This window comes from Chinchilla lanigera, unplaced genomic scaffold, assembly GCF_000276665.1.
Source record: "Chinchilla lanigera isolate Chin_1 unplaced genomic scaffold, ChiLan1.0 scaffold00001, whole genome shotgun sequence".
NCBI lineage: Eukaryota > Metazoa > Chordata > Mammalia > Rodentia > Chinchillidae > Chinchilla > Chinchilla lanigera.
The window spans coordinates 60,255,328-60,279,780 of NW_004955402.1; the positions used below are offsets into that span (position 1 = coordinate 60,255,328).

General features: G+C 39.9%; 1 protein-coding gene across 5 annotated transcripts in view; it reads left to right on the forward strand.

Moving 5' to 3' along the window:
• Positions 1-24,453, forward strand: part of Znf236 (zinc finger protein 236) — a 129,903-nt gene that overhangs the window by 69,641 nt on the left and 35,809 nt on the right. For all 5 annotated transcript variants that reach the window (XR_001232999.1, XM_005373095.2, XM_013511523.1 and 2 more), the window contains 9 exons: positions 1,320-1,423; positions 5,930-6,081; positions 9,706-9,918; positions 13,020-13,302; positions 14,382-14,485; positions 16,342-16,704; positions 17,852-17,997; positions 18,093-18,330; positions 18,766-18,945. Coding sequence is in view for 4 of the 5 variants with exons in the window: in XM_005373095.2 (XP_005373152.1) it covers positions 1,320-1,423; positions 5,930-6,081; positions 9,706-9,918; positions 13,020-13,302; positions 14,382-14,485; positions 16,342-16,704; positions 17,852-17,997; positions 18,093-18,330; positions 18,766-18,945 (1,783 nt within the window). In the remaining variant the exon portion in view is untranslated. The remainder of the gene's footprint in view (positions 1-1,319; positions 1,424-5,929; positions 6,082-9,705; positions 9,919-13,019; positions 13,303-14,381; positions 14,486-16,341; positions 16,705-17,851; positions 17,998-18,092; positions 18,331-18,765; positions 18,946-24,453) is intronic.

Genomic DNA, 24,453 nt, shown 5'->3' on the forward strand with positions numbered 1-24,453 from the left:
TTTTTTTCTGTTCATAGAATTTATTTTTAAATAGTGGTGAAAATGATTGACCTTTCATTTGTTTTCTGTCTTTAAAATTTGTTGGTAGTCCTGCCCAGTAGTAGGCCTGAAAGTGTCACAGTAGTTTTTCATAGCTTAAAACCACATAATTGACAGCAGGTACTGAATCTGGGCATAGAAAACGTGCTGCTTAGTAACTTACCCTTACTATAGAGCCCTCTGAGCAAAATTGTGCCAACCCAGTGCAAGTGATATAGCTGAATGGGGGGCTTGACTGCCTTTGGTTGTGAAAGTCAGGTGAACAAATTAGAAACAGGTCCTTGTTTCCAGCGATGTGCAAGATAGATTTCTACTTTTTACAGTCTGCTCTTTGACTGTCCAGGATTCTGAAACCTGGCTTACCCTTTACCGCCTGTGCATAGGGCATATTCTACACAGCACATGTTTTGGAGGGGTTGGAGAACATTGACCAGTCGTGCTATGGTAACATGGGTTGTTACCCTTGTGTTGTGGGGAGGGTTAACGTAACTGCTTTCCATATGTGGTACTATTCCAGGGGGTGAAGGGTAGCTTTTCTTTTTTCTATCTGTAACTTTTGTGACAAAGAGAGGAGACATAATCTTTTCCAAAGGTAAGACTTTAATTCACTGCCATTGTGGTAGCTTTCTGTTGCTATGAGAAAATACCTGAGAAAGCAGCTTGAGCTTTATCATGGCTCACCAGTTCAGTCTTTGGTCATTGGCTCCACTGCATTTGGGCCTGTGCAGAGGCAAAATATTGTGATGGGGATATGTGTAGAGCAAATCAGTACCCCCTCATGGTGGCTGGGAAGTAGAGAGAGAAAGAAGAGGAACTGGGTCCCAGTGTGTCTCTCACGGGCAGCAACACCACTTTCTTTCACATGGCCCTACCTCCTAAAGGTTCCCCTGGCTTGCAATAAATAACCCCAGGCAACAAGGGCTGGCAGCCAAGCTGTTAGCAAATGGGCCTTTGGGGGAGATTTAAGATCCAAACTATAGTAGCTCCTAAGAGTCAAGACAATGAAAGAGTAACCTCTTATTAAGATATATCAGAGAATCAACTTCATGGTCCGCTGGGTTTTATATTAGTGTAGGTTAATAGAAAACAAATATCTGCTTAATTCTGCAGCTGTGATGTTTACTATTGCTGTGGCCCAAATGATCACAGTGGACAACTTGCAATTTTGCTGGTAAATCCACATTTATGAGTGTTTGTGTCCTTTGTTCCTGGTTGTTGAGTTGTTCCGTGTTTCTTCACAGATACTCACCTACTCTGCTTTCTACTTCTGCTCGTTCTAGACAACTCGTTTGATTCAGGAGCCATCCCAAGAGGAGCTGGACCTGCAGACACAACGCCCCCAGTTCCTAGAGGATGGTGAAGACCAGAGCAGGCGCTCTCACAGGTAACTGCACAGACTAGCCTCCGGCACTGAGTGCCTACTGCCCAAGGCTCGTCACTTTCAAACTCTGTGATATAGTGTCCATTTTCATTCCCGCTTTCTTAAGGATCTGAGACAAAGATTAACTTGGTATAGTTTATACTCCTAGTAAGCATGAGGACCTACTTTGTATGCAACAGTCTTTCTTTAGTGCATTTAATCCATTTCTTTGGTGCATTTAATCCATTCTGCAGTAACTTTCTGCCACCACTTTAAGCCATTATTATCATGTTTTTAGAAATAAATTTAAATGGCACCTTTTTGTCTAAGACTGTGCCATGGGAGAGGATTTCTAAGGCAGTCGTAGGTGTGTCTGCTGAGCAGTGTGTGTTGGGCACTGCTGTGTACTGTGTGCCTGCGACACACTTGCAGAACAACAGGCTCTGCCAGCACAGACACTGGCACATGTTCACAGTGAGAAGTACAGTACTTATAAAATTAAAGATGAAGATACATGTCATAGAAACAAAATGAGCATTATCTTCTATAGATTGCCTTAGCTTTATAATAGTTTAATAATTTTATTTATAAAAATTTTTAAACATCACTTTTTTCCAGAGCCAATTAACAAGAAACTAGTTCCTTTATAATCTCCCAAAAGTCTGATGAACTACCTAACCTCATGTGAATGGTCTTAAGATTTTTGAAAATGTATGTTTTGCTAATATTAATACACATAACTCTTGAAAGCCCAGGTAATTACTTTATTACCTTTACATAGGATTTGTTTCTCAGACACAATATTAAGTTGAGCCAGTGTTTTCTGCATTTGATTCTTGATCTTCAGAAGGGCAGTATCCTGACAGTTCACTGAATTTGCAAGTTTAAGAATATAATAGAACAGTGCTTTTTACTTTGGGGGTCCAAGGGTTCTGAAGGTACATACATGGTATGATTGAAAAATACAGTGGCTATTTAAATTAAATATTAGACACATGGATATCAATCCCTCTCAGAATACTCCTGTATATTTTGAATACACTTAGCTCATTGTTCTGGCCAGTTTCTGAAGCAGTTTTGTAAATCCTCTTTTGCAAATGTCATGACAGTTGCACTGTCATGTTGTCTTGATGTTCTGAATCAATTCAAAATGTTTACCTTTCATTGTCATTTTGACTTTGGGGAAGAGCCATGTTGGTATAAGGTGGTTTCTGTGTGGGGTGATAGGTCCCAAGAACGAGGTGTGGCGAGGTGTAGCAGATGAAAAGGAAAACAAGAGAGACAAAATTATAGGATCAGGGGGCTATAACCTCTAGGACTGAAGCCTTGATTACAATTTTCTCTAGGCTTTTATTGGCTTTCAAATGAAAAGCAGCAATACAAGAAATGGAAGGAATCATTAACAGGATTAGCAAGGGCAGTACAGCTTAATTAACACAGGAACTAGACTTTGACTTAGGTAGCCATCATGTTATCATTCCTTCAGACATATCTCAGCAGAGCATCTAGTGTTTCCAGCAGCTTTCCACAGGGACTAAGGTCTGCTATCATTTCCTTTTACACTAATACTTTTGCTAGACTTTCTCCTGAATCAGACAGTCATATGAGTTGGTCAGGCTCAAAGTTCCACATGGTAATACATTGAAAGGTAAACTATAGAATGTCCTCCACAAGCCAGAAGTCATGTGGTGCCAGCTCCAGTGAATAAGGTGGATGATGAGGACACACCATAGTGTTTTTCTGTTGGGTGGCAATCAGTGACAACATTCACTGTATTTTTGATCATGTTTCATAAAGACACTCATGAAAGAGGACTTCTGGAACTGCTTCAGAAAGTGGCCAGAATAATGGAATAAATCTGTTTGAAGTGAGGCAGATAATTTTGAGGGGAATTAATACCATGTCTTTTACTGTAATAAATTTTTAAAAATTTAAACATTCACCATATATTTTGATCACACCGCATATGGATAGCCTCAGGATTGCTATGACTCTCGTGATATTTTATTTGCAATTTGATCTGTTCACTATGGATTTGTTCGCTAATGTCCGATTTGGGATTTTGCATTACTGCTCTCAGTTCCATTAATCTAGTATTTTCTTATGATTTCATCATGGCATCTGCTTGGGACTTCCTGGACTTAGAGCCTCACATCATTTATTCATTCATTTATGCAACCTTCAGGGCTTATTACCTGCCAGGCATTAGAGCCATCTTAGTGAGCCAAGATGGAGTTTACGTTCTAGTAGAGAAGAAAATGAGCAAGATGCATAAGAAAACTTCACTGAAGGTGAAGGGATACCGTGGCCCATGGTGCTGAGTACCACATGGCGGGTGTCTGAAGGGCAGTTGCTGCTATCATAAGCAGAGATTATGAACTCTGAGCACATGTAGCAGGTGGAGTCTGTAGGATCCACTACAGGTTAAGATGTGGGAGAAACAGAGATTTAATAGGTCTGTGAGGATTTTGACCTGAACTTCCACAAGGCAGAGACCACTGTCATGTGGTTAAGGCAGATTTTGTTAGGTTTAAGATCAAAGTTTAGTTTTTGTCCTTAAGATTGATGTTTAAGAAGAATAGCATGTGTTCAGTTCTTTCCATCAGCTTGGAAGTAAAGGAAAAGGTCCAGCCTAGAAGTCCATATGTGGGAATTGCCAGTACCAGTGTTTAAAATGAGGGGTACACATGCAAAACAGAGAAGTGGCTCAAGATTACACCCTGGCCACTCCAGGAAGGGATACTCAGCAGGAGGAAGAGTGAGCCCTGGGGCCCGGGTGGACCAGTCATGAGATAGAAGGACTCTGAAGGAAATGTTTGTATGCATGTTGTTTGTTTTTTGAGGATAGAATATATTCTTTCACTGGATTCTCAAAAAGACCTGGAATCCTTTTCCTACACATTAAAAAACACAGCATCCATAACCCTTATTTCCCCCCTAAAGTACAATAAGCAGAGAGAGCAGTGAAGCCCCCAGACTTCAGATGAGCCAAGTCTGAGGCTGTGACCTCCAGGAATGCAGTAGGGCCCAATCTTTCCACCTGGTCTCAGTGGAGGAATTCATTGATCTCAGGGTTGTAATAAGGATAAACTGAAATCCACTACTTCATGTGGTGCTTGTCCTCTAGTGATACTGCCCTACAAGTGCTAGGTTAAGCACTTGTTAGGTTTAAGATCAAAGTTTAGTTTTTGTCCTTAAGATTGATGCTTAAACCTACAAGTGCTAACCCTTGTAATTTAGTAGTTATTGGACATGTTGGAAGAATTACTCTGTAATTGTTAGTGTATAAGGGAGGTGGTTATATTCTATGAAGACAGTGCACTCGACCCTTCCACAGACAGAGAGGGTCTGTCCTGAGTGAGCGACATTTGGGCCTTGAAGTGGTCATGGGCCCAGGGATGAGACAGGAGGTTGGCTGGGGTGGTGGTGCAGGCCCTGCTGGTCAGACTGCCCTGGAAGGAAGGTTGTTTCTGTATAGCACGGCCAAATCCTTTTGCTGGGGTTGTTGGTTTTAATTAACAGAGGTGACTTTCAGGAAGCTTTCTCTCCATACCTCAGTATATTTCAAGTGGTATGGTAGTTTTCTGTCCTGCAAGGCGATTTTTATTATTGCTTATCATTGACCAGAGCCCATCCTGACTGCATGTGCAAACTCACTGTTCTGATGCTTGCTTTCCGTTTTTAGTAGATAGATAGTCTCACCAAACCACAGTTGAGATTGCAGCAAAATGTTTGTGTGTGTTTCTACTCCCTTAGCTCTTAGTTCAAGCATGGGCTGCGGAGGACTGCCGACTGTGTTATGCAGGCTGTAATTCACTTGCGAATGGATCAAGGAGTGCCATAATGCAGGCAGCTCTTAATATGTAAACAGGGATGCTGAAACTTACAATTATTTCAACTTTTAAAGTAATTTTAACTTAATTCAGTAACAGTTTAGGGCAGCAATGGCTAACCTGTGGCACACGTGCTGCATCAGGCTGTTTGTAGCTGTAGCACTGAAAGCCCTAAAAGGTTCACCATCACTCACCTAGAGGGAAAGTAATCCTGCATGTTTATATAGTATTCAAAATAAATCTAGTAAAATCTATTTTGTTAAAAGTTTTAGTAAAAAAATATGGATATTCATTTCTGAATGTCCAGTATCCATAATGATTCTGATCCTGAAGCACTGGGAGGTTTCAGCAGTATCCAATGACTTAGTGAAAACATAGCACATGATAAATTTTCTTCCTGTGTGTTTAGAGAAAGTTTCTAATTAATCACATATTTTGCCTGCTGAGGAATTTTTACAGGATGTCCCAATCTGGAAATTAAAGTAGTACTTAACTTAGCAGATTGTCATTGCCTCCATTTTGTATTGTATATTATCATTACCTCCATGTGGGCTACATACCCAGTTTTCTGCAAGAGTTGTGTTCATTTGGTTGGTGATTGTCACCAAAGCTGTTTGCTTTCCTCTCTTCTCAGATATTATGTTGGTAATTGTGATCTGAAGGAGCAGGGCCTGAGCTCTATGTGTTTGGTTTGCAGGTGTGATTATTGCAACAAAGGCTTCAAGAAGTCCAGCCACTTGAAGCAGCATGTACGATCACACACAGGGGAAAAGCCCTACAAGTGCAAGCTCTGTGGGCGTGGATTTGTCTCTTCCGGTGTCCTCAAGTCCCATGAGAAGACACACACAGGTCATTATCTGCCTTTCACATGGAGATTATGTCTGTTTTGTTTTTATTTTTTTTATTTCTTTAAAAAATTTTTTTTTTGGTCTTTTTGAAACAGTTTCACTCTGCAGTTCAGGCTGGCCTTGAACTCACTTTGTAGCCCAGGCTGGCCTGGAACTCTCAGTGATCCTCTTGCTTCAGTCTCCTGAGGGCTGGGATTGCAAGTGTGAGCCACCATGTTTGGCTATTTATTGTTAATTTTATGACTCAAAGATATACAATCCATGTATCGTCCAGTCCGCTTTAGTGGTTTTTACCATGTTCAGAATTCTACAGGTACTACCACTATGTCGTGTTAGAACATTTCACTGCTAATAAAAGAAGCTCAACCCCTTAGCAGTCACTCTCCCTTCCCGCTCAGTGTCTCTAGTGCTAGGCAATCCTTGATCAGTCTGTGTCTTTACACATTCACCTGTTTTAGGCAATTCATACAAATGGACTCATGCTACTATGTCAGTGGTGGTAAACCTAAAGTGTGCATGCTGCAGTGCACTTTCTGTATCTCTGAGAGCTCTAAAAGGTTCGCCATCACTCCAGCATGTGGTCTTTTGTGATTGGCTTCTTTTACTTCACAAGGTTTACCCATGTTGTGCCTGTGTCAGGACTGCATTCATTTTTATGTTCAATAATACTCTGTTGTATGCATATGCCAGATTTTATTTACCTATTTGTCAGTTCAGTATTTGAGTTATTTCCATATTTTTACTATTATGAATGATCCTGCTATGAACCTTTGTATGTAAGTTTCTATATGATCATGTCTTCATTTCTGTACTGAGGAATGAAATTGCTAGCTTAAATGATAACTGTTTCTAAACTTTTGACTTTGTCAAACTGTCTTCTAAAGTGGCTACCCTGAAACATCTCCAGACATATTCAACCACCTTATTTTTGAAAAGGGTGCCAAACACATTTACTGGAAGAAAGATATCCTTTTTAATAAATGGTGCTGGAAAAACTGGCTTTGCACATGCTGAAGATTAAAGTTGGACCCATATCTTTCACCCTGCACTAAACTAAATTCGAAATGGATTGAAGATCTAAATATTAAAACAGACATTAGTTTGCTGGAAGATAGAGTAGGTAGATCTCTTAAAGATGTTGGTATAGGCAGAAACTTTATGAATAAAACCCTGATTGCACAGGAAATATTGCAAAGAATCAACAATAGTAAAGCTTTTAGTAAAAAGCTTTTTTACAGCAAGAGAAACCACCAACAGAGTGAAGAGACAACCCACAAGGTGGGAAAAAATGTTTGCCAGCTGTTCCTTAGCCAAAGGGTTACTGTCGAGAACGTAAAAAGAACTCAAGAAATACAGATCTCCCAGATTTAAAGACCCAGTCCAAAAATGGGTATCTGAAATGAAAACACACTTCTCAGATGAAAAAATACAAACGGCAAATAAATATATGAAAAAATGTTCAACATCACTGGTCATTTGAGAGATGCAAATTAAAATAACAGTGAGATTCCATGTCACCCTAGAAAAAATGGCTATTATCAGGAAATCAACCAGTAACAAATGCTGGAGGGGCTATGGGGAAAAAGGCACTCTTCTCCACTGTTGGTGGGAGTGTAGATTGGTGCAAACACTGGAAATCCAGTGTGGAGATTTCTTAAAAATCTAGGAGTAGAGGTCCCACTCAACCCAAAAGATCCCCTTCTGGGTATCTTCCCAGAAGAATTAAAAACATCGTATCACAGCAGTGTATGTGCACCCATGTTTATAGCAGCACAATTTGTAATAGCTATATCTTGGAAATACTCTAAATGACCACTAGTGGAGGAGTGGATAAAAAAACTGTGTTGTTTTTTTTTTCACTCAGCCATAAAGAAAGATAAACTGGAGAGTTTTATAGGTAAATGGATGCAACTCAAGATCATACTCATAAGTGAAATAAATCAGACTCACATATGTAAACATTGTATCGTCTCCCTAGTGTGAGAAGCTGAAAGACTAAATAAAATCCAAAATGTACAATAGGTATTGTGAAATGGGAAGAAACTATTCAAAAGGAAAGAAAAACTGGGATGGGAAGGAGGAGAAGGAAGGAAGGGAAAAGCAAAAAAATATACACACACACACACACACACACACACACACACACATAATATACATACAAGATAGTTGATAGTTATTACTACTAATTTCTCTCTTGTGCTAATACTGTTTAAGCAATTTATATCTTGAACTCTGAGTAACTAATTTAAAGATAACAATATGCAATGTATTAATCATTTTTACTGTCCCATTATCTTGTTTTGAAATTTTTTTCTCTTTAAAATTTAAAAAAATATGGCCGCACCATTTTACAGGCCCTTGAACAAATGTAAGAGGGTTCTTATTTCTCCACATCCCTCCCAGTGCTTGTTACTGTCTTTTTATTATAACCATCTTCATAATTCATTGTGGTTTTGCTTTACATATTGCCAATGCCTCATAATGCTGAACATCTTTGCTTACTGAAAAATGTCTATTCTAATTCTATGCTCATTTGTCTTATTATTATTGAGTTGTCAGTTTTTTAGTATATTCCAGCTATTAGACCTTTATTATATATGTGGTTTACAATTCTATATTTTTAACATATTGTCTATCTGTTTAATATATTCAGTATACTTATTAAACAAAAATATATATTTAATATTAATATGTTCTGTGTAAGGCTTTATTGGAATCTGAAGGTGTGCATTTTGAAATACACAAGCAAAGCCAGGCACAGTGCCTGTAATCCTGTCTCCTTGGGTGCTTGAGGCAAGAAGATCGCAAATGTGAGACTATCCTGGGCAATTTAGCACAGCCCTGTCTCAAAAAAAATTAAAAGAGCTGGCTATGTAGCTCAGTAGTAGAATGCTTGCCTAGCATGCACGAGGCCCTGGTTTTAGTCCCTGGTGTTGCATGCACAACCCCCCCACCACAAAACCAGAAACTTATAAGCAAACTAAAGAAGTAAGAATGTTATGCATATGAAAATGGGAAAGATCCTACAGGCGCATTCATAGGTTCGTGGCTGGGGAGTGGGTTTAAGAACTCCTGCAAAGATTGGCTTTGAGCAGATTTGTGGAGGCTAAAGGCCCTGCTGTAGGGGCTAACAGAAGCTGACAAAGGAAGACAGGGATGGGAGCAACATCTCCGTAGCTATGCATTTTTCAAGGGGTACTGGTGCAGAGGAGTGGGGGCTGCCTTGTGGGGCTTTGTATGAATGAAGCCTTAGAGAGGTCTTACACACTTTCTGTAGGACTGACCTGAGTCATGGGCTATGACAGAAATGTAAAGGTAAATTTGAAAAAACATATCTGTAGTTGAATCCACAAACGTGTTGCCAGTTTAGATATAAATGATGTAAGACAGAGAAGACTTGGTTTGAGAAACATTTCAGAAGTTATCAGTTTCAGTAAAACCAACAAGACAGGCCCTGATTCCATGACTTTAAAACAGTTTGATTTCTAAAGACCAGAAATCATAGCACAATAAATTGTCTTTAAGTTGATGGTTCATTGACTGCATCTTTGCTTTGACGTGCTTACAATTTTAAGGTAATAAAATATTATCTTTCTTACCATCCTCAACTCCTGTGTCTTCACAGGGGTGAAGGCTTTCAGCTGCAGTGTCTGTAATGCTTCATTCACAACCAATGGCAGCCTCACCAGGCACATGGCCACGCACATGAGCATGAAGCCGTACAAGTGTCCGCTCTGCGAAGAGGGCTTCCGCACTGCGGTCCACTGCAGGAAGCACATGAAGAGACACCAGGCGGCCCCCTCTGCTGCATCAGCAACTGAAGAAACGGAGGGTGGAGGTATTTTCCTTTGTTCATGCAAAGACTGTCAGCCAGATGCTAATATAGTAATTAATGTACAAAGCTTAGCTGTGTATACCTTCAATTCAGTAGTACCCTGAGTTTTTAAAAGCTCATTTACTTTCTGAATATGAAAACTTACATGTTTTTTGAAAAAATTCAGATGCACCATGATGAGAATATCTTTCTTATCATTCTCATTTGGGGCAGACAGCATTAGCACGCACTCCAACATTGTGTTGTAGCCGCACTCATGCATACCTGTACGTAGGTAGAGTTTAACTTTCTGACAAATATATCATGCTGCACATGCTGTTGTAATCTGTGTAATCTTGCCTGTGAAATTTACAAATTTACATACATATTTGATCTGGTAAGCATTGGCCTTCAGGTGACCACGTGAAACTCTGACATACTTTATTATATAACCCACTATAGATAGATGTGTAGCTAGTACCTGGGCTCTTCTGAGTCAGCATTTAATTGACACTAGGCTCTTTACAGCTGGGAGGATTTTCATTTTGTATGAGACATGATCAAAAATATTGAATGTTTAAATAAATTAATTATTGTAAAAGACACATTGCCACTGACCCCACCCCCACCCCCTTTCCTTCAGGCATGCCTCTCCCATTGTTCTCCCCACTTGTGAAGCATTCTAGAAGCCCTTTTTTTGTAAGTGTGTTTGTGTGGCTGCTTCAGTGTCCTGAATTGATTCAAAGTGTTTACCAATCATGATCATTTTTGACTGAGGAAAACCCAGAGATTGAAAGGTGCCAGATCCACTAAATAAAGTGGATGAGGACTCACCATAATGTTTTTATTTGACAGAAATTGCCGTACCAGAAGTGATGTTTGCCATAGAGGGTTGTGATGGAGGATGACACCGTCTTCTGTGTTGAGAATGTGCACATTTCACATGTTCACGCATGAAGCCCCAGTGTATGGGGCGTCAGTGTTTAGTGAGCAGTAGTTTTGAACATTTGTGCCTTCTGTGAGTGTGTTTTTTGCCCTTGCTGCAGCTCGTACTATCATCCCACAGTGGTACATGGTGAATGTTGAATGTTACCTCAATGACTGTTTGATCTCAGAGGTCAGATCTGCTGAGATTCTTTTTTTTTTTTTTTTAATAATTTTTTTGTTGTTCTGGGCCACCAAGTTGGTGGCACTTTATTAGAGCAACAAAGGAAACAGATACAGAGTTTGAGAGGCAAGGTCCAGCAGTGGTGTCATGAAACACAGTGGAGCCAGGAAACACCACATTGCTCCTGTGCAGCCCAAGCTGGCCTTAAATTCATGGCAGTGCTCCTGCCTCAGCCTCGCAAGTGCTGGAGTTGCAGGCGTGCACCACCACGCCCCTGCTGAGGATTCTTGGCATTCACTCTTTAGTTGCTTATTCCTCTATCTGCTTTCAGTCATTGGACCTTGAGATCATAATCAGACTCTTAGGGTCTCTAATATGTTATACTGAAATGAGCTGTTCAACTCTCATACTGAGGAATTTGCCTAACCTGCCTTAAGGGTTTCCTTCCCATCTCTTTGACTTACATATTGCAGAACAGCTGTTGAGTTAACCTTGTTAGCGGATGCTCTGAATATCAGTTTTGTACCTAGAATAGTTCATACCTTTCAATCTGATAGTACTTCGGAGAGTCCTTATTTCCAGCTGTTAATTATCCTGAGATTTAATAAAGTATAAAAAGCGCATAGGTTTTCCTTAAAGAATACAGGATATCCGAGTACTATTTTTGGACTGTAGTCTGGAGAGTACTAACTTATTAGCCATTATGGATATAATCTCTAAGTCTAATTACATATTCTTTCTGAGCAGTTGATAAAGCTTGTGATACCATTAACTGAACGTTGTCAGGACTGACTTGTGGGGCTCTGGGAAGGCCTCAGCATATTGGTAAACACCTTGATGTACGGTATCTTACTTTCCTCCTTTGGATCTCCCGTGGCCATAGGAGAGTTACCTGTTATCCAGCTTCACTCACACCACACCAGGAGTCTTGTGATAGTCATGTTTCCTGTGGCAGGTGGTTTGGCCTCCTGTGTGCATCCTATTCTGTTTCTTCTTTTCATTTTCATTTTCCTTGGTTCTTCCCATGGCATGTGCTCTGCTGGTGTGTTCTTGGCTGCTTCCATGTTGCATTGTCAGCGCTGGTGCGGCCACTGTCTGTAACCTGCCCCAAGTCTTTCCAAATGTAGAATCTTAGTTCACCATGTTTCCTTCTTCTGCAGCTCCTGCCAAATGGATATTGAATCTTATGGTTCTGTCCTCTGTGATCTGTTCTCCTCCATTCTTACCTTTCTCCCCCTTTTTTCTTTTCTTTTCCTTATTTATTTATTGATTGATTTTTTTGTCTTTTTGAGACAGGATCTTACTATGCAGTTCAGGCTGGCCTTGAGCTCACTTTGTAGCCCAGGCTGGCCTCGAACTCTCAGTGATCCTCCTGCTTCAACCTCCCGAATGCTGGGATTATAGGCCCTTCTTTTTTCTCATCTTTTCTCCTCATTATGTTGTAAGAAAGATAATCCAGTTGGCTATTAGCTTCACTTGGGGTCAGCACTGTCCGCTTCACTGTTTCAAGTTTCTGTTGAGTCCGAGTGTTTCTGTTCTTCATGCAGTCAATATATCCTTGTATTTCATTGGGAGAATAGTTAAACATATACATATTTCTAAGGTTTACTTTCCTCTTTGTAGTAATGGAGGCTTTTGGCTAATGTATCATTTTGATCTCCATTTTTGAGCGTCTGATTTGCTAGTAATAAAGTGTGTGTGTGTGAATACTATGGGTTGTGTGGACCCTGGATGTTTCCCAGCCTCTTCCAACTTCGCGGCGGGGTAGAAGATCATCAGTTTCAGCATCTTTGGGTGGGTGTGGAGCATCCCCAAAGGCTCATCCTTCGTGTGGCCTCTTCTTTATGATCTTGCCATGCTCTCGGTAGAACAGTGGTGGGAAAAACAACTCTTTCCCATCTTAAGGGTAGCTAGTTGAGTTGCTAACTGTAATCTTACATACTTAATTTTATTTCTAGTTTTGTTGAAACTTGAGCTTTTGCAAGGATTTTGACCCCTCTTCCTGTGCTTTAAGTAGATGTGTGTATGGAGGAAGAGGAAGAAAGCTCTGACAGAAATGCATCGAGAAAGTCCCGTCCAGAGGTGATCACCTTTACAGAGGAGGAGACAGCCCAGCTCGCCAAGATTCGGCCCCAGGAGAGTGCTACCGTTTCTGAGAAGGTCCTGGTGCAATCAGCTGCAGAAAAGGACCGCATCAGCGAGATGAAGGATAAGCAGGCAGAGCTGGAGTCTGAGCCTAAGCATGCCAACTGCTGCACCTACTGCCCCAAAAGCTTCAAAAAGCCCAGCGACCTGGTGAGGTGAGGGCTGCTGCCAGGCTGTGCAGGTGGCTCTGGAAAGTTGAAAATGCATGCTTCCCATCCTTTTGACACACTCTTCAGTGTAGTAAGGGGTCACTTTCTGGAGCAGGAGGTTTTTAAGCCTGTGTTACCTCTACAGTGACCTCCTGAGAATAGGGTCTGTTGATTGCTTGAGCATATTTCTGGGTAACTGTGGTAGTAATAAAAAAGCAGAACTAGTTTGTTTATTGAGGAACAGTGTGCTGGGCTTTGTAGACGTTTGGAAGAGCAGCAGATATCCTCCTCCTTCAGGGACTGTTGGCCTGTGTGAGGAGTACACACAGAAGAGACCAAAGGAAGTGTATAATAAAGCAAACAGCAGTGACTGATGAATAAAATAAAGGGTAGCAGAAGGGTGAGGAATCTGGAATCCAGGACACAGGGGAAAGGATAGAAGGAGCTCCAGAACTTGCAGACTAGGGAGACAGGGCCTGTGTCTAAATGTTTTCTGTTGCATGGGTATCCCAAAGTTCTGTTGCCAAATCTGCTCACGGGCTTCGAAACCTTATGCAAAAGGACACTACAGAGATTGTGTCGTAGCCCTCTGTGGGTCTCACAGCTCACTGCTAATACATTTCCTAAAGGGCCTGGGAGGTCATGCACTTCTGTGTCCCTCAGAGACCTTCTAACGCCTGTTTTATACTAGCAGACAAGAGGGGGGAATCCTATCTTGTACTTGCAGTATGCTCTTTTTGGATTCTAAGTGTGGTTGCTTAATTTTCTGTATGTCTTTTGGAGGTTTGTATTTCTTCTTCTGTAAACTAGCTGTCTACTCTAATGTGATCTTTTCACTAATTTTTAAAAACTTTAATTCTTAAGAAAATTAGCTCTTTTTGCATTTGTCTTGCAAATCCTTTGTTGTTAGATTTGTTTATGATCTTCTGTGTATAGTGAAGCTTATAATTTTTATTTCCTAAATCTTTAAATATACAGTAACAATTTTTATTTATGTAGTTATCAATTTCAAATTATGAAGGTATTTATAACTGTGCATACAATTAAAAAGAAAGCCATTTAATTAACAAATGCTTTTGGGACAGGCACGTTCGAATCCATACTGGAGAAAAGCCATACAAATGTGATGAATGTGGAAAGAGCTTTACTGTGAAATCTACCCTTGATTGCCATGTGAAGACTCACACAGGTAAGGAACACACATTTGCAGGGTTGGTGGATGTCTTACAATACTAAAATTTTTTGTTTCTCTATATTTTAAGCATATAAGTACTTTCAAAATTATAGGAAGCTGAAAAGTCAAGAACTGTGAAAATGGATATAAAGGGATTAGATCTCAAAAATTGAGTTATAAATGTATCCTTACTCAGCTTAAATATTTGTGTGTAAAATATTCTGTATTAATCTCATTCAGGCTAAAGAAATTTAGTTTGTTGGGCTTTAGAAAAACTAGAGACTTGGCAAGTCTGATGACAGCTACCAGATTGTAATACTTTTTTTTTTTTTTTTCTTGAGACAGGGTTTTATTATGTAGTTCAGGCTGCCTTTGAACTCATTGTGGAGCCCTGACTTCAGGCTGACCTCAAACTCACAGCAATCCTCCTGCCTCAGCCTCTGAGGGCCAGGATTATAGGCATGCACCACCATGCCTAACTGGGTTGTATTTTTTTAAGTGAGGGGATAAAATCTTAGGAAGGAGAAGATTTTTTGTTTTTTGTGGTCTTTTTTCTTTCCTTTTCTTTTTTAATCTTCATCTGATTCAAGAACCTGAAAGTGGTCCACTGCCTTGGCTTCTTGAATTCCACACAGTGTATTCTTGGATTACAACGCAGCTCTCTTCCTCTTGCTGAATGTAGATTCTGCTATCCGTGTGTAAGCTTGGTGAGCCCAGGCCAGTCACTCTGAGCCACAGGTTCCTTGTGTGTGAATGGGGTTAAAGATAGTACTTCCCTTGTTAGGGAGTTAGATGCATTAAGATATGTGAGTAGCTTAGAAGAGCATTTGGCATGTGGTAAACTCACAGTGTTAGTCATTGTCACTATGATTTCCTGGGTTGTAACCTTCAAATTTACCTATATTCTTAATTTTTGATTTTGAGTAAAATTAAATGAGTACAAGTGGAATTTCATACATTTATGTTAAGTCTTGGGATTATTTTTTTTCTTCAATCACATCTTATTGGTACATTTCAGATATACATAACGATCACATTCATCATAGAGAGTTTGTACCTGTACACGATATAACTTAGTTCTTTTTTCCCATTCCCCTCTCTCCCTTCAGCCCTTGTCCCTTCTGCATTTATAAAAGCTTTGTGACTATTTTTCCTTCTTTTCTCACTCTTTTTTTACTTCTCCCTTCTTGCATGTCTCCGTCTCCCTCCTTTGTTCCCTCTGGGATTATTTTTGACGGGCTAATACTTGGAACAAAGAAACGGGTATGTGAATCATATCTGTACCCCCAGAAGGTACTTTTCCTGTGTACATTCTCCAGTTGCAGTGCTTCCTGTACTGGCACTCTGGATGTTCCTGTTTGGCAGAGTATAAAATAAAGAGGTACTAAAGTACCCTTTGTAAAGTCAAAGAAAAGTAAGAATAGTACAGACCTGGGCTAAGTCCAGCTACTTACTAGCTTCTGTAAATGTAAATCAGATACTGCAGTCAAGGTTCAACATATAATGCAGGGATTTCAGGACACTAAACTCCCAAGGTTGTGAAAGTACCAAATTTAAATTGTCAACAGTAGGGCTGGGGATTTAGCTCAGCGGCAAAGCGCCTGCCTGTCAAGTGCAAGGTCGTGAGTTCGGTTCCCGGTACCAGAGAAAAACAAAAACAAAAATAAATAAATAAATAAATAAATTGTCAACAGTATACTGGTAAGGTTCTACCATTACCTGTGACATCCTTACATGTTATGGGTGAAAGGCTTTCTTTAAAGCACTTCAGTCTAAACTTTAGCACGCTTCATCTATCCCAGTGTATAAGGGTATCTGTAAATTATGAGTGGTCATCAGCCCCTACTGATTCTTGGCTGGGCTTTCCACAGGTCAGAAGCTGTTCAGTTGTCATGTCTGCAGCAATGCTTTTTCTACAAAAGGAAGTCTGAAGGTTCACATGCGCTTGCACACAGGAGCAAAGCCTTTCAAATGCCCGCACTGTGAGCTACGCTTTCGTACCTCTGGGCGACGGAAAACTCACATGCAGTTTCATTACAAACCAGACCCCAAGAAAGCCAGAAAACCTGTGACTCGAAGCTCATCAGAAGGACTGCAGTCTGTAAACCTTCTCAACTCCACCTCCTCCAGTGACCCCAATGTGTTTATCATGAACAATTCTGTCCTAACAGGACAATTTGATCAAAACTTGCAAGGGTTGGTGGGCCAAGCTATTCTTCCTGCCTCAGTGTCAGGTAGGTGCTGAATTGGGGAATAGCCCAGCCATCACAGTGACTTGCATCTCTCTTATCTATTCCTGTTGGGGAAGAGACATCACATTCAGCGGGAAGAGGTCCCTCCTCCTTGAACGTTTCTTTTACAAGGAATAGGGAAATTGAGATTTTTATCTTTTACACAGTTATCTTTCTACTCCCTTGTTTTTCTCTGTCATATCTACTTTTGAAGCCCATAGCACTATGGTTGGTTTCCTTCTTTTTTTGGTAGTACTGGAGAATGGATCCAAGGTCTTTGCTCTTACACCCCCAGCCTTTTTTTATTTTGAGACAAAGTCTTGAGACAAGGCTGGGCTTGAACTTATGTTCATCCTGTCTCAGCCTCCCAGAGTGTAGGAATGTAGGCATTGCCACCACTAGATTTTGTTTTTAATGAGTTTTAATTTGTTTCTTTCTCAGTTAGCATTCTTTATTCTTTTCTTTTCTTTTCTTTTTAGTCCTTTTGAGACAGGGTCTTGCTATGCAGCTCAGACTGGCCTTGAGCTCACTTTGTAGCCTGGGTTGGTCTTGAACTCCCGATGATCCTCCTACCTCCCCGAGTACTAGGGTTAGAGGCATGTACCACCATGCCCAGCTCAATTAGCATTCTTATAATATAATAGTGAGATATATAATTTGCAAATATTTATTACCATTGTTTTTAATGTAGTAGTTGTCCAGTTGTCTTTGGGGCATACTATACATGAACAGTATTAAATTTTAGCCACATGGGTCTCTTTGCATACTTACAATAAATGTGGCAATTCTTAACAGCCAGCAGATACCCTGTGGACTCCTCTTCTATTTGTGATTGACTTATAGAACAATTAAAGTTGGGCTGCCCTGCTCAATGGTCGCTGCTATTTTAAACCTTGGGGTAACCAATAGGCTTACTTTTCTGATATATTTAAAATGGGTAACATCATTATTTATTTCCCTGGATTTGTTTTGTGACCATTAAATTAGATAACATGTGTGCATATAAATATTAGCATATCTCAATTGGATCATATTAACATAATGTATGTAAACCTTGGGTATTTAAAAGTCCCTGTGGAAAAAATGAATTCTTTTGGATTTAAAAAGCATTTATGATATTTAGTCCTTTCCTTTCTCTCCCTCTGTCCAGCTGGTGGTGACTTGACAGTGTCTTTGACAGATGGGAGCTTGGCCACTCTGGAAGGCATCCAGTTACAGTTGGCTGCAAACCTGGTTGGACCAAATGTTCAGATTTCTGGAATCGATGCCTCCAGCATCAATAACATCACATTGCAGGTTTGATAACTGATACGGTTTTCCATGCTTTAAGATTATCTGAATCACATAGAAGCACGAAATTTTTCATGGCAGGTATCTGTGTTGGTTTTCAGATTGATCCAAGTATTTTACAGCAAACGCTGCAGCAGGGCAACCTCCTTACCCAGCCTCTCCCAGGGGAACCTGGTGCGGCCCCACAGAACACTGGACAGACATCTGACAGCACAGTCCCAGCCAGTGTCGTCATTCAGCCCATCTCAGGCCTGTCCTTGCAGCCCACAGTGACGTCTGCTAATCTGACCATTGGCCCATTGTCTGAGCAGGATTCTGTGCTGACCACCAGCAGCAGTGGTAAGGGCCCTTCACTTTTGTTTATTTCATCAGCTGGAGGTTCAGTCTCTTGCTTATAATCACACATTTGGTCTTAGGATACTAATCATGTCATTTTTTTCCCTCTTGGTGATGCTCACTAAATAAAATCAGATGTCCTAAAGATAAAATAAGTTTTCCCTTGTCAGTGGTGTTTGCTCAGTATGTATGTATAGATGAGTATGTTCGTATAATTACCATGTAATAAATTTTGTTTCCTTTTTTTGCCAGGCTGGATATTAAAATCAGGGCTTTGCACATGCTAGGCAAGTCTTATTTTTGTAGATGAAATAATTAGAGATGACTGATGTTTTATTTTGACTTACCTTTTTGAAATAACTAACTAAGATACTTTAAAACAAGAAAAAAAGTATTACTTCGGAGCTCAACGTTGTTTTGCTTTGTGCTTATGAGCAGGGACCCAGGACCTAAGTCAAGTGATGACTTCACAAGGCCTCGTGTCCACCTCCACAGGCCCACATGAGATCACTCTGACCATTAACAACTCAAGTCTCAGCCAGGTTCTAGCCCAAGCTGCTGGCCCCACTGCTGCCTCGTCCTCCGGGTCTCCACAGGAGATTACCCTGACTATCTCTGGTTAGTAAGCTGACATTGTAAACGTGCTTTACCCACCATTTAAGTCTGTCAGGCTGTCTTTCTTTTCCCCCTACACCCAGCTTTACATAACGCCAGTGCTCAGTAAGTATTTGTAATTTATGTGATAAAGGCAAGATTAGTGAAACCTAGTACCAGATATTAAAAACTGTAGTTTGTCTTGTTGCTTCCAATTTGAGTTCATTATGTAATTAATTAATTCATAATATGTTTTTTAAGTCATTTTGTCCATATACTTTACATGCTTTTGTTTAGCAAAGGTCAAGGCAAGATAGCTTCGAGATTATTGCTGTGCTCTCTAAACTGAAGGAAAGTCACTGGTATGAGCCTTCTAAATGAGAACATTGTAGAGATGCATGGTGTTTGCCCCTTCTCATGTCTTCAGAATTCCACTTAGATTATGCTGAAAGAATTAAACATTGACAAGTAGATAAATAGGCACAAAATACCATTAGGCAGTAAGGCTTACTTTAAATTGGCAAGTCCTTGCCCATGTTAGTCACCAAGCTGCTGCACTCCCCTTCTCCTTGTGTGTACCTCCCTTGTCCTTGGTGTCGTTCATTCTCAGAAACATGCTCTGGCCTAAATTAGCTTTGGCATATTTACCTGGTGTGCTTTGCTCATAGGAGTCTCAGCTCTGAGCTCTTCACACTGAGAGTTATTTTTAAAAATTTAATAACTTTTATAGTCCTTACTATGTGCCAGATATTATTCCTAGTAGCTTTTACAAATAGTAACTCTTTTGTACAAAATATAAATAATATATACTAATTAGTATATCTTTTTAAGTCGTATGATCACTTTATGAGGTTGTTTTTAAATGCAAGAAAAATGTTTTGCTGGATATCAAAATAACTTTCATGGAAATATGTGTGGAGATCTGGTTTCCCCTGGAGCAAGTGTAAAATCATAATGGACAAAGTACAATACCAGGCTGACTCAACCTTGAGATCACCCCGGGATTGTTCTTTGGTTTTAGTGAGGTTTCTGCAAAATTGACATTGAAATGGAAAGCAAGTTTATATAGAAGAAAAACAAAAGATTGCTTTTTAGGAGGATGTCTTTATTCCTTTTAATATATGCAAAATTTGACAAACTATTTTTAGACAAAGCTTTCCTTTTGAATGATATGCCATGATTGCTAGATGCTATTGCATGGCAGAAATTAACATTGAATTCTGTTCGATTCAGTGATTTTCATCTTTCATTATGTATGTGTCTGAATTTTAATGTTTAACCCAACACAGAAGGGTTATTTTAGGAAAGCTATTGATCAAATTAACTTTCTTTGAGTACCCTCAGTATAGCAGTATATATATCCTTAGTATACTAATTTTGTACTAGGTCCTATCAAAAACACATTTGTAAACTAAGCTTTTGTTTTCCCTATGTTTTCCTGTTGTTGACCATTTTCTCATATTGTTTGTAGATATATTTAAAAGTGTTGTGTCATACGACTGTAGTTTTATTTTTCTTTTTTTTTGTCTTTTTGAGACAGGGTCTCGCTATGCAGTTTAGGCTGGCCTTGAGCTCAGTTTGTAGCCCAGGCTGGTCTCGAACTTGCAACAATCCTCCTACCCCAGCCTCCTGAGTGCTGGGATTACAGGCATGTGCCACCACGCCCAGTGACTGTAGTTTTAAAAATTGGTTTGAAGGGTTTGTCCTGGGAGAAAACTGCAGATGAGCTATTGAGGTAAAGTTTCTCTAAGGTTTGGGGCTGAAAATTTCTTATTGTCTCCCATCTTTGTGTTGCATAATGAGAGCTGGGTGCAGAACTATTACGTCAACATTTCTGTAACCCATTCTGAAAAGGTGTAGAAAAACATGTATGTGGTCATCTCCTGTTGCAAACATCTAGAGTTGCAATGTGGATTTTCAGCTAGGTTGTAGGAAGTTCTTTCTTGTATTAATGCATGGAATCATAAATGTTAGGAATGGCAATATTACTAAAGAGCATTGAGCATGTACCTGTTCAAGTTTTGTGGCCTTCTAGCAGCTTCTACATAATAGTGTTTGGAGAAAAAAATTAAACATTGCATAAAGGGCTAGCATAGTCCTTTGCCTCCTCAAACTAATCTTGTGCACACAGAGTGAAAGTCCTTTTACCTGGCAGAGCCCAGTTATTAATAAAAAGCGATATAAAGTAGGAATCAGAAAAGCAACAGCTGCATGCTCTCAATATTCACTCAGGGGTCTTTTGAATATTAGCCTGCTCTGCTGTGAGTAGTCCTGCATTCTTTTTATTCTGCCCATATTTATGTCCGTAATGCATGGTTGCATCTCGTATTTCTCTTGAGTGACAGGAGAAATAGATCATGGTTAGCAGTCATAGTGTAGCATCTTCATCTTTTGATGCTGTTCTCCCTCAAGTTTTATGTTGTATTGCTCACAATTTCACAGCAGAGTTTTTAAGTCAGCTTGTCTTTATCAAGTCTTCTGATGCATTCAGTATGGCTTTTATTGAAACTTTAGCAGGTTTTTTTTCCAACTTGTTTTTAACTCATACTCTGGTTTCTGTACTGTTGATTACATGACAGTATCCAGTAAAGCCACCATTAGTAGATTTAGAAGGAGTAGCAAGTGGGAGCTGGCAGGATTTTGTCACAAACCTGTTAATATGCACTCATGAGCATCCAGAGCACTGGGGGCAGGAAACATGCCTCTCGGACACCTCAGCACTGGCTAAGCAGCTCACTCCATGGCAGTCAGTTCAGGGAGGTAGTCCTACTGTTTGGTGATGTCCCTTGGACCCTTTTAAATATGCTTTTACTACACTTAATACTTGGAAATACTTTCAACCCCAATGAAAGTCTTATTGAGATAAATTAAAATTCTTCAGTGTTTAAAAATCCTTAATGGCTTAAAAAGTGTGAACAAATACTATCATTTAGGGAAATATATGTTGTGGGCTGATTTTTGTTTGACCTTGAATATTATTCAAAATGAAAGCTTTGAGGATGCTATTCTGTGTTTAGCACATTTGCCAGAACATAAATTTGAATGTTGCTTTCAGACATCATAGTGTGTCCGTTTCCATTGAAACATTACTCAGCACAGTTTTATCAGGAGTAGTGACTAAGAGGAAGTACACAGTTGTCAGCACCCACTATTATATTCATTGTACAGGTGCCACCCTATTAAGCAGTAACCAGCTTTTCTCATAACCTCAGTTTGCACATTAAACTCCTCACATGTGCAGCTAAGGATTTCACCAGGAGGGACATTGTAAGATGTAGGTAAAGAGCTACGCACATAGAAAATGCAGGAATTAAACTGTTCTTTAGTGTGACAGATATGTCAGCTGTAGGTGTAGTTGCTGATCACATGCAATATCATTCCATGAGGATTAGAAGTTATGTTCAGTGCTAGGATGCAGAGTTCTCTATAGAACTATCATCTAAATAATAATGATCCCATTAGGTACTAAAAGAAATATAGCTTTGCTACCACAAATGACAGGGTTATATTGTCTGAAACATGTCCAGTGATTCCTTGTGCAGACCTCAGAGTGAACTTACACAAATCTAGATGGTACAGCTTACCCTATACCTCAGCTGGTGGGACCATCTTCATTTGCGCAGTCCTACTGGACCAAAACTTGCTTATGTAGCACACGACTGATTTTAATCCAATGTAGAAGGCGGTGTAATTGCACACGTTAGCATTCTGATGGCTTCGCTTACAAAGCTGTCCTTCTCTAATCTGGTGTTGGGTGTTACCTTTGCCATTTGTGATGACCTTTCTGGCTAACAGTAGAATAACAAATAGAAGGCAGCTTTCTAAGATTTTTACAATACAATCTTTTATATAAGGGTAACTTCCAACTAATAAATGAGAGAAGCAAAATAAGCAACAGTTTCAAGTAACCATCAACAGTTTAAGATAACACATCTAGTGTTCCGTATCTTGTAGAGATTTGCTTTGCTTTTTAGCTTACTAATTTTCTAGCTCTGTATATCACTTTTGGGGAAAAATAATTTTCAGATATATTTGTACAAAAAAGGTATACTGTCTTTCATACTTAATTGAAATACTTTCTTATCTAGTAATTCACTTACCTGTTAAAATTTTCTAGTAATTCACTATGTGGCAAGAATTGTAAGATGCCAGGGAGTAAACAAGTAAGCAGGGTAAACACAGTTATTTTGTGTTCTAGCTCTTAGAAATAGTGGGCTGCACCCTATTTCTGTTTCTTAAAAATAAGCACATAGTTGCTGCTTTAGCAACATGTGAAAGAGACATGATAGTGCTAAGAGGGCACACTGTATGGGCTGACCTTGAAGGATGTCTTCCTTCCGGAGTCCTTGATGGGCTAGAGACAGGCTCTGGGAACATGGAGGGCATTTCTCTCAGCCAGGGGCTTGGGTTCTTGCCTTGGTGAACTGAGGAAGCCTGGTAGGTGAAACTAGGAGGCATGATCTCTTAGGACCTCAGAGAATCTTTCTGCCCGCTTACTGAAGAGTAAAGTGAGAGCTTTGTGAGAACCACATGCAAGAAGATCCAAAGTTGGCACCCCCGCAAACCAATGACTGTTCCTTCTGTACCATTTGTTCTTCATTGTTTTTCCTACTATAATCTTACCCATTTCCTCCTTTATTAGTCAGTTTGATTTGGGTGCACTAAAAAGCTGTATCATAGAACTTAATGCTTGTTAATTTAGAATAAGAGAGGCATTGTGGTCTTTTTTTAATTAAGAGGAATTTTGTTGTATATTATGATTGGCTACAGGCTAGAGTTTCAGGTTATAATTTAGTCTATAGTGGGTAAAATATCCAAAATATATTGTATATTCTTAAATTGTATAGCAAACATTTCTCTGTAACCTCCTTTTAAAAGTCACATGTGTGTGTGGGGGGGGAGACAAGATTAGAGTTATTTCTTGGTTATCCGTGTAATTCTAACCATCGGCCTTGAGTTCCCTGTCTTTCCCACTCTGCATGGTTCATGTTGTGATATGAAGATGTGTTTCCTGTACATAGGTCAGAGTAAACGGTGGCCAGTGGTTACTGTGGGTCTCTGGGCTGGAGATGCTAAGACTTAGCATCCAGCTTTACCAAGGAGTGGGCTGGCCATGTGCAGTGGAATGCGACATTTCCTAGAAGCGCTCTGCTTGGCATCGTTATTGAACCATGGCAAACTGATAGACTGAGAAGAGTTGCGATGTGTTATTTTAAGTGGAGTGGTTTTTTTAGTGCTTCTTGGGGATACTGGATGTTTGCTGGTGCAATAGATCCCTTAATTCAAAATGGGGGATGTTCTGATAGAAGGGAGAGATGAAAAAATGAGAAAGAATGAGTCATCTGGCTAGTTTGGTGGCACATGTCTGTCCTATACATTTGCTTCTGCAAGGTCTCAAAGGTAGTGTCGTCCCAGGGCCCCCAGGCAGGCAAAGGTTCCTTCTGGGCAGTGGAGCTCTTCATGGCTATGGTGTACAAGTCTCCTGTGTTCTATAGCTAGCAATCTTTAAACATAGTAGTATGCTCTCTGCGA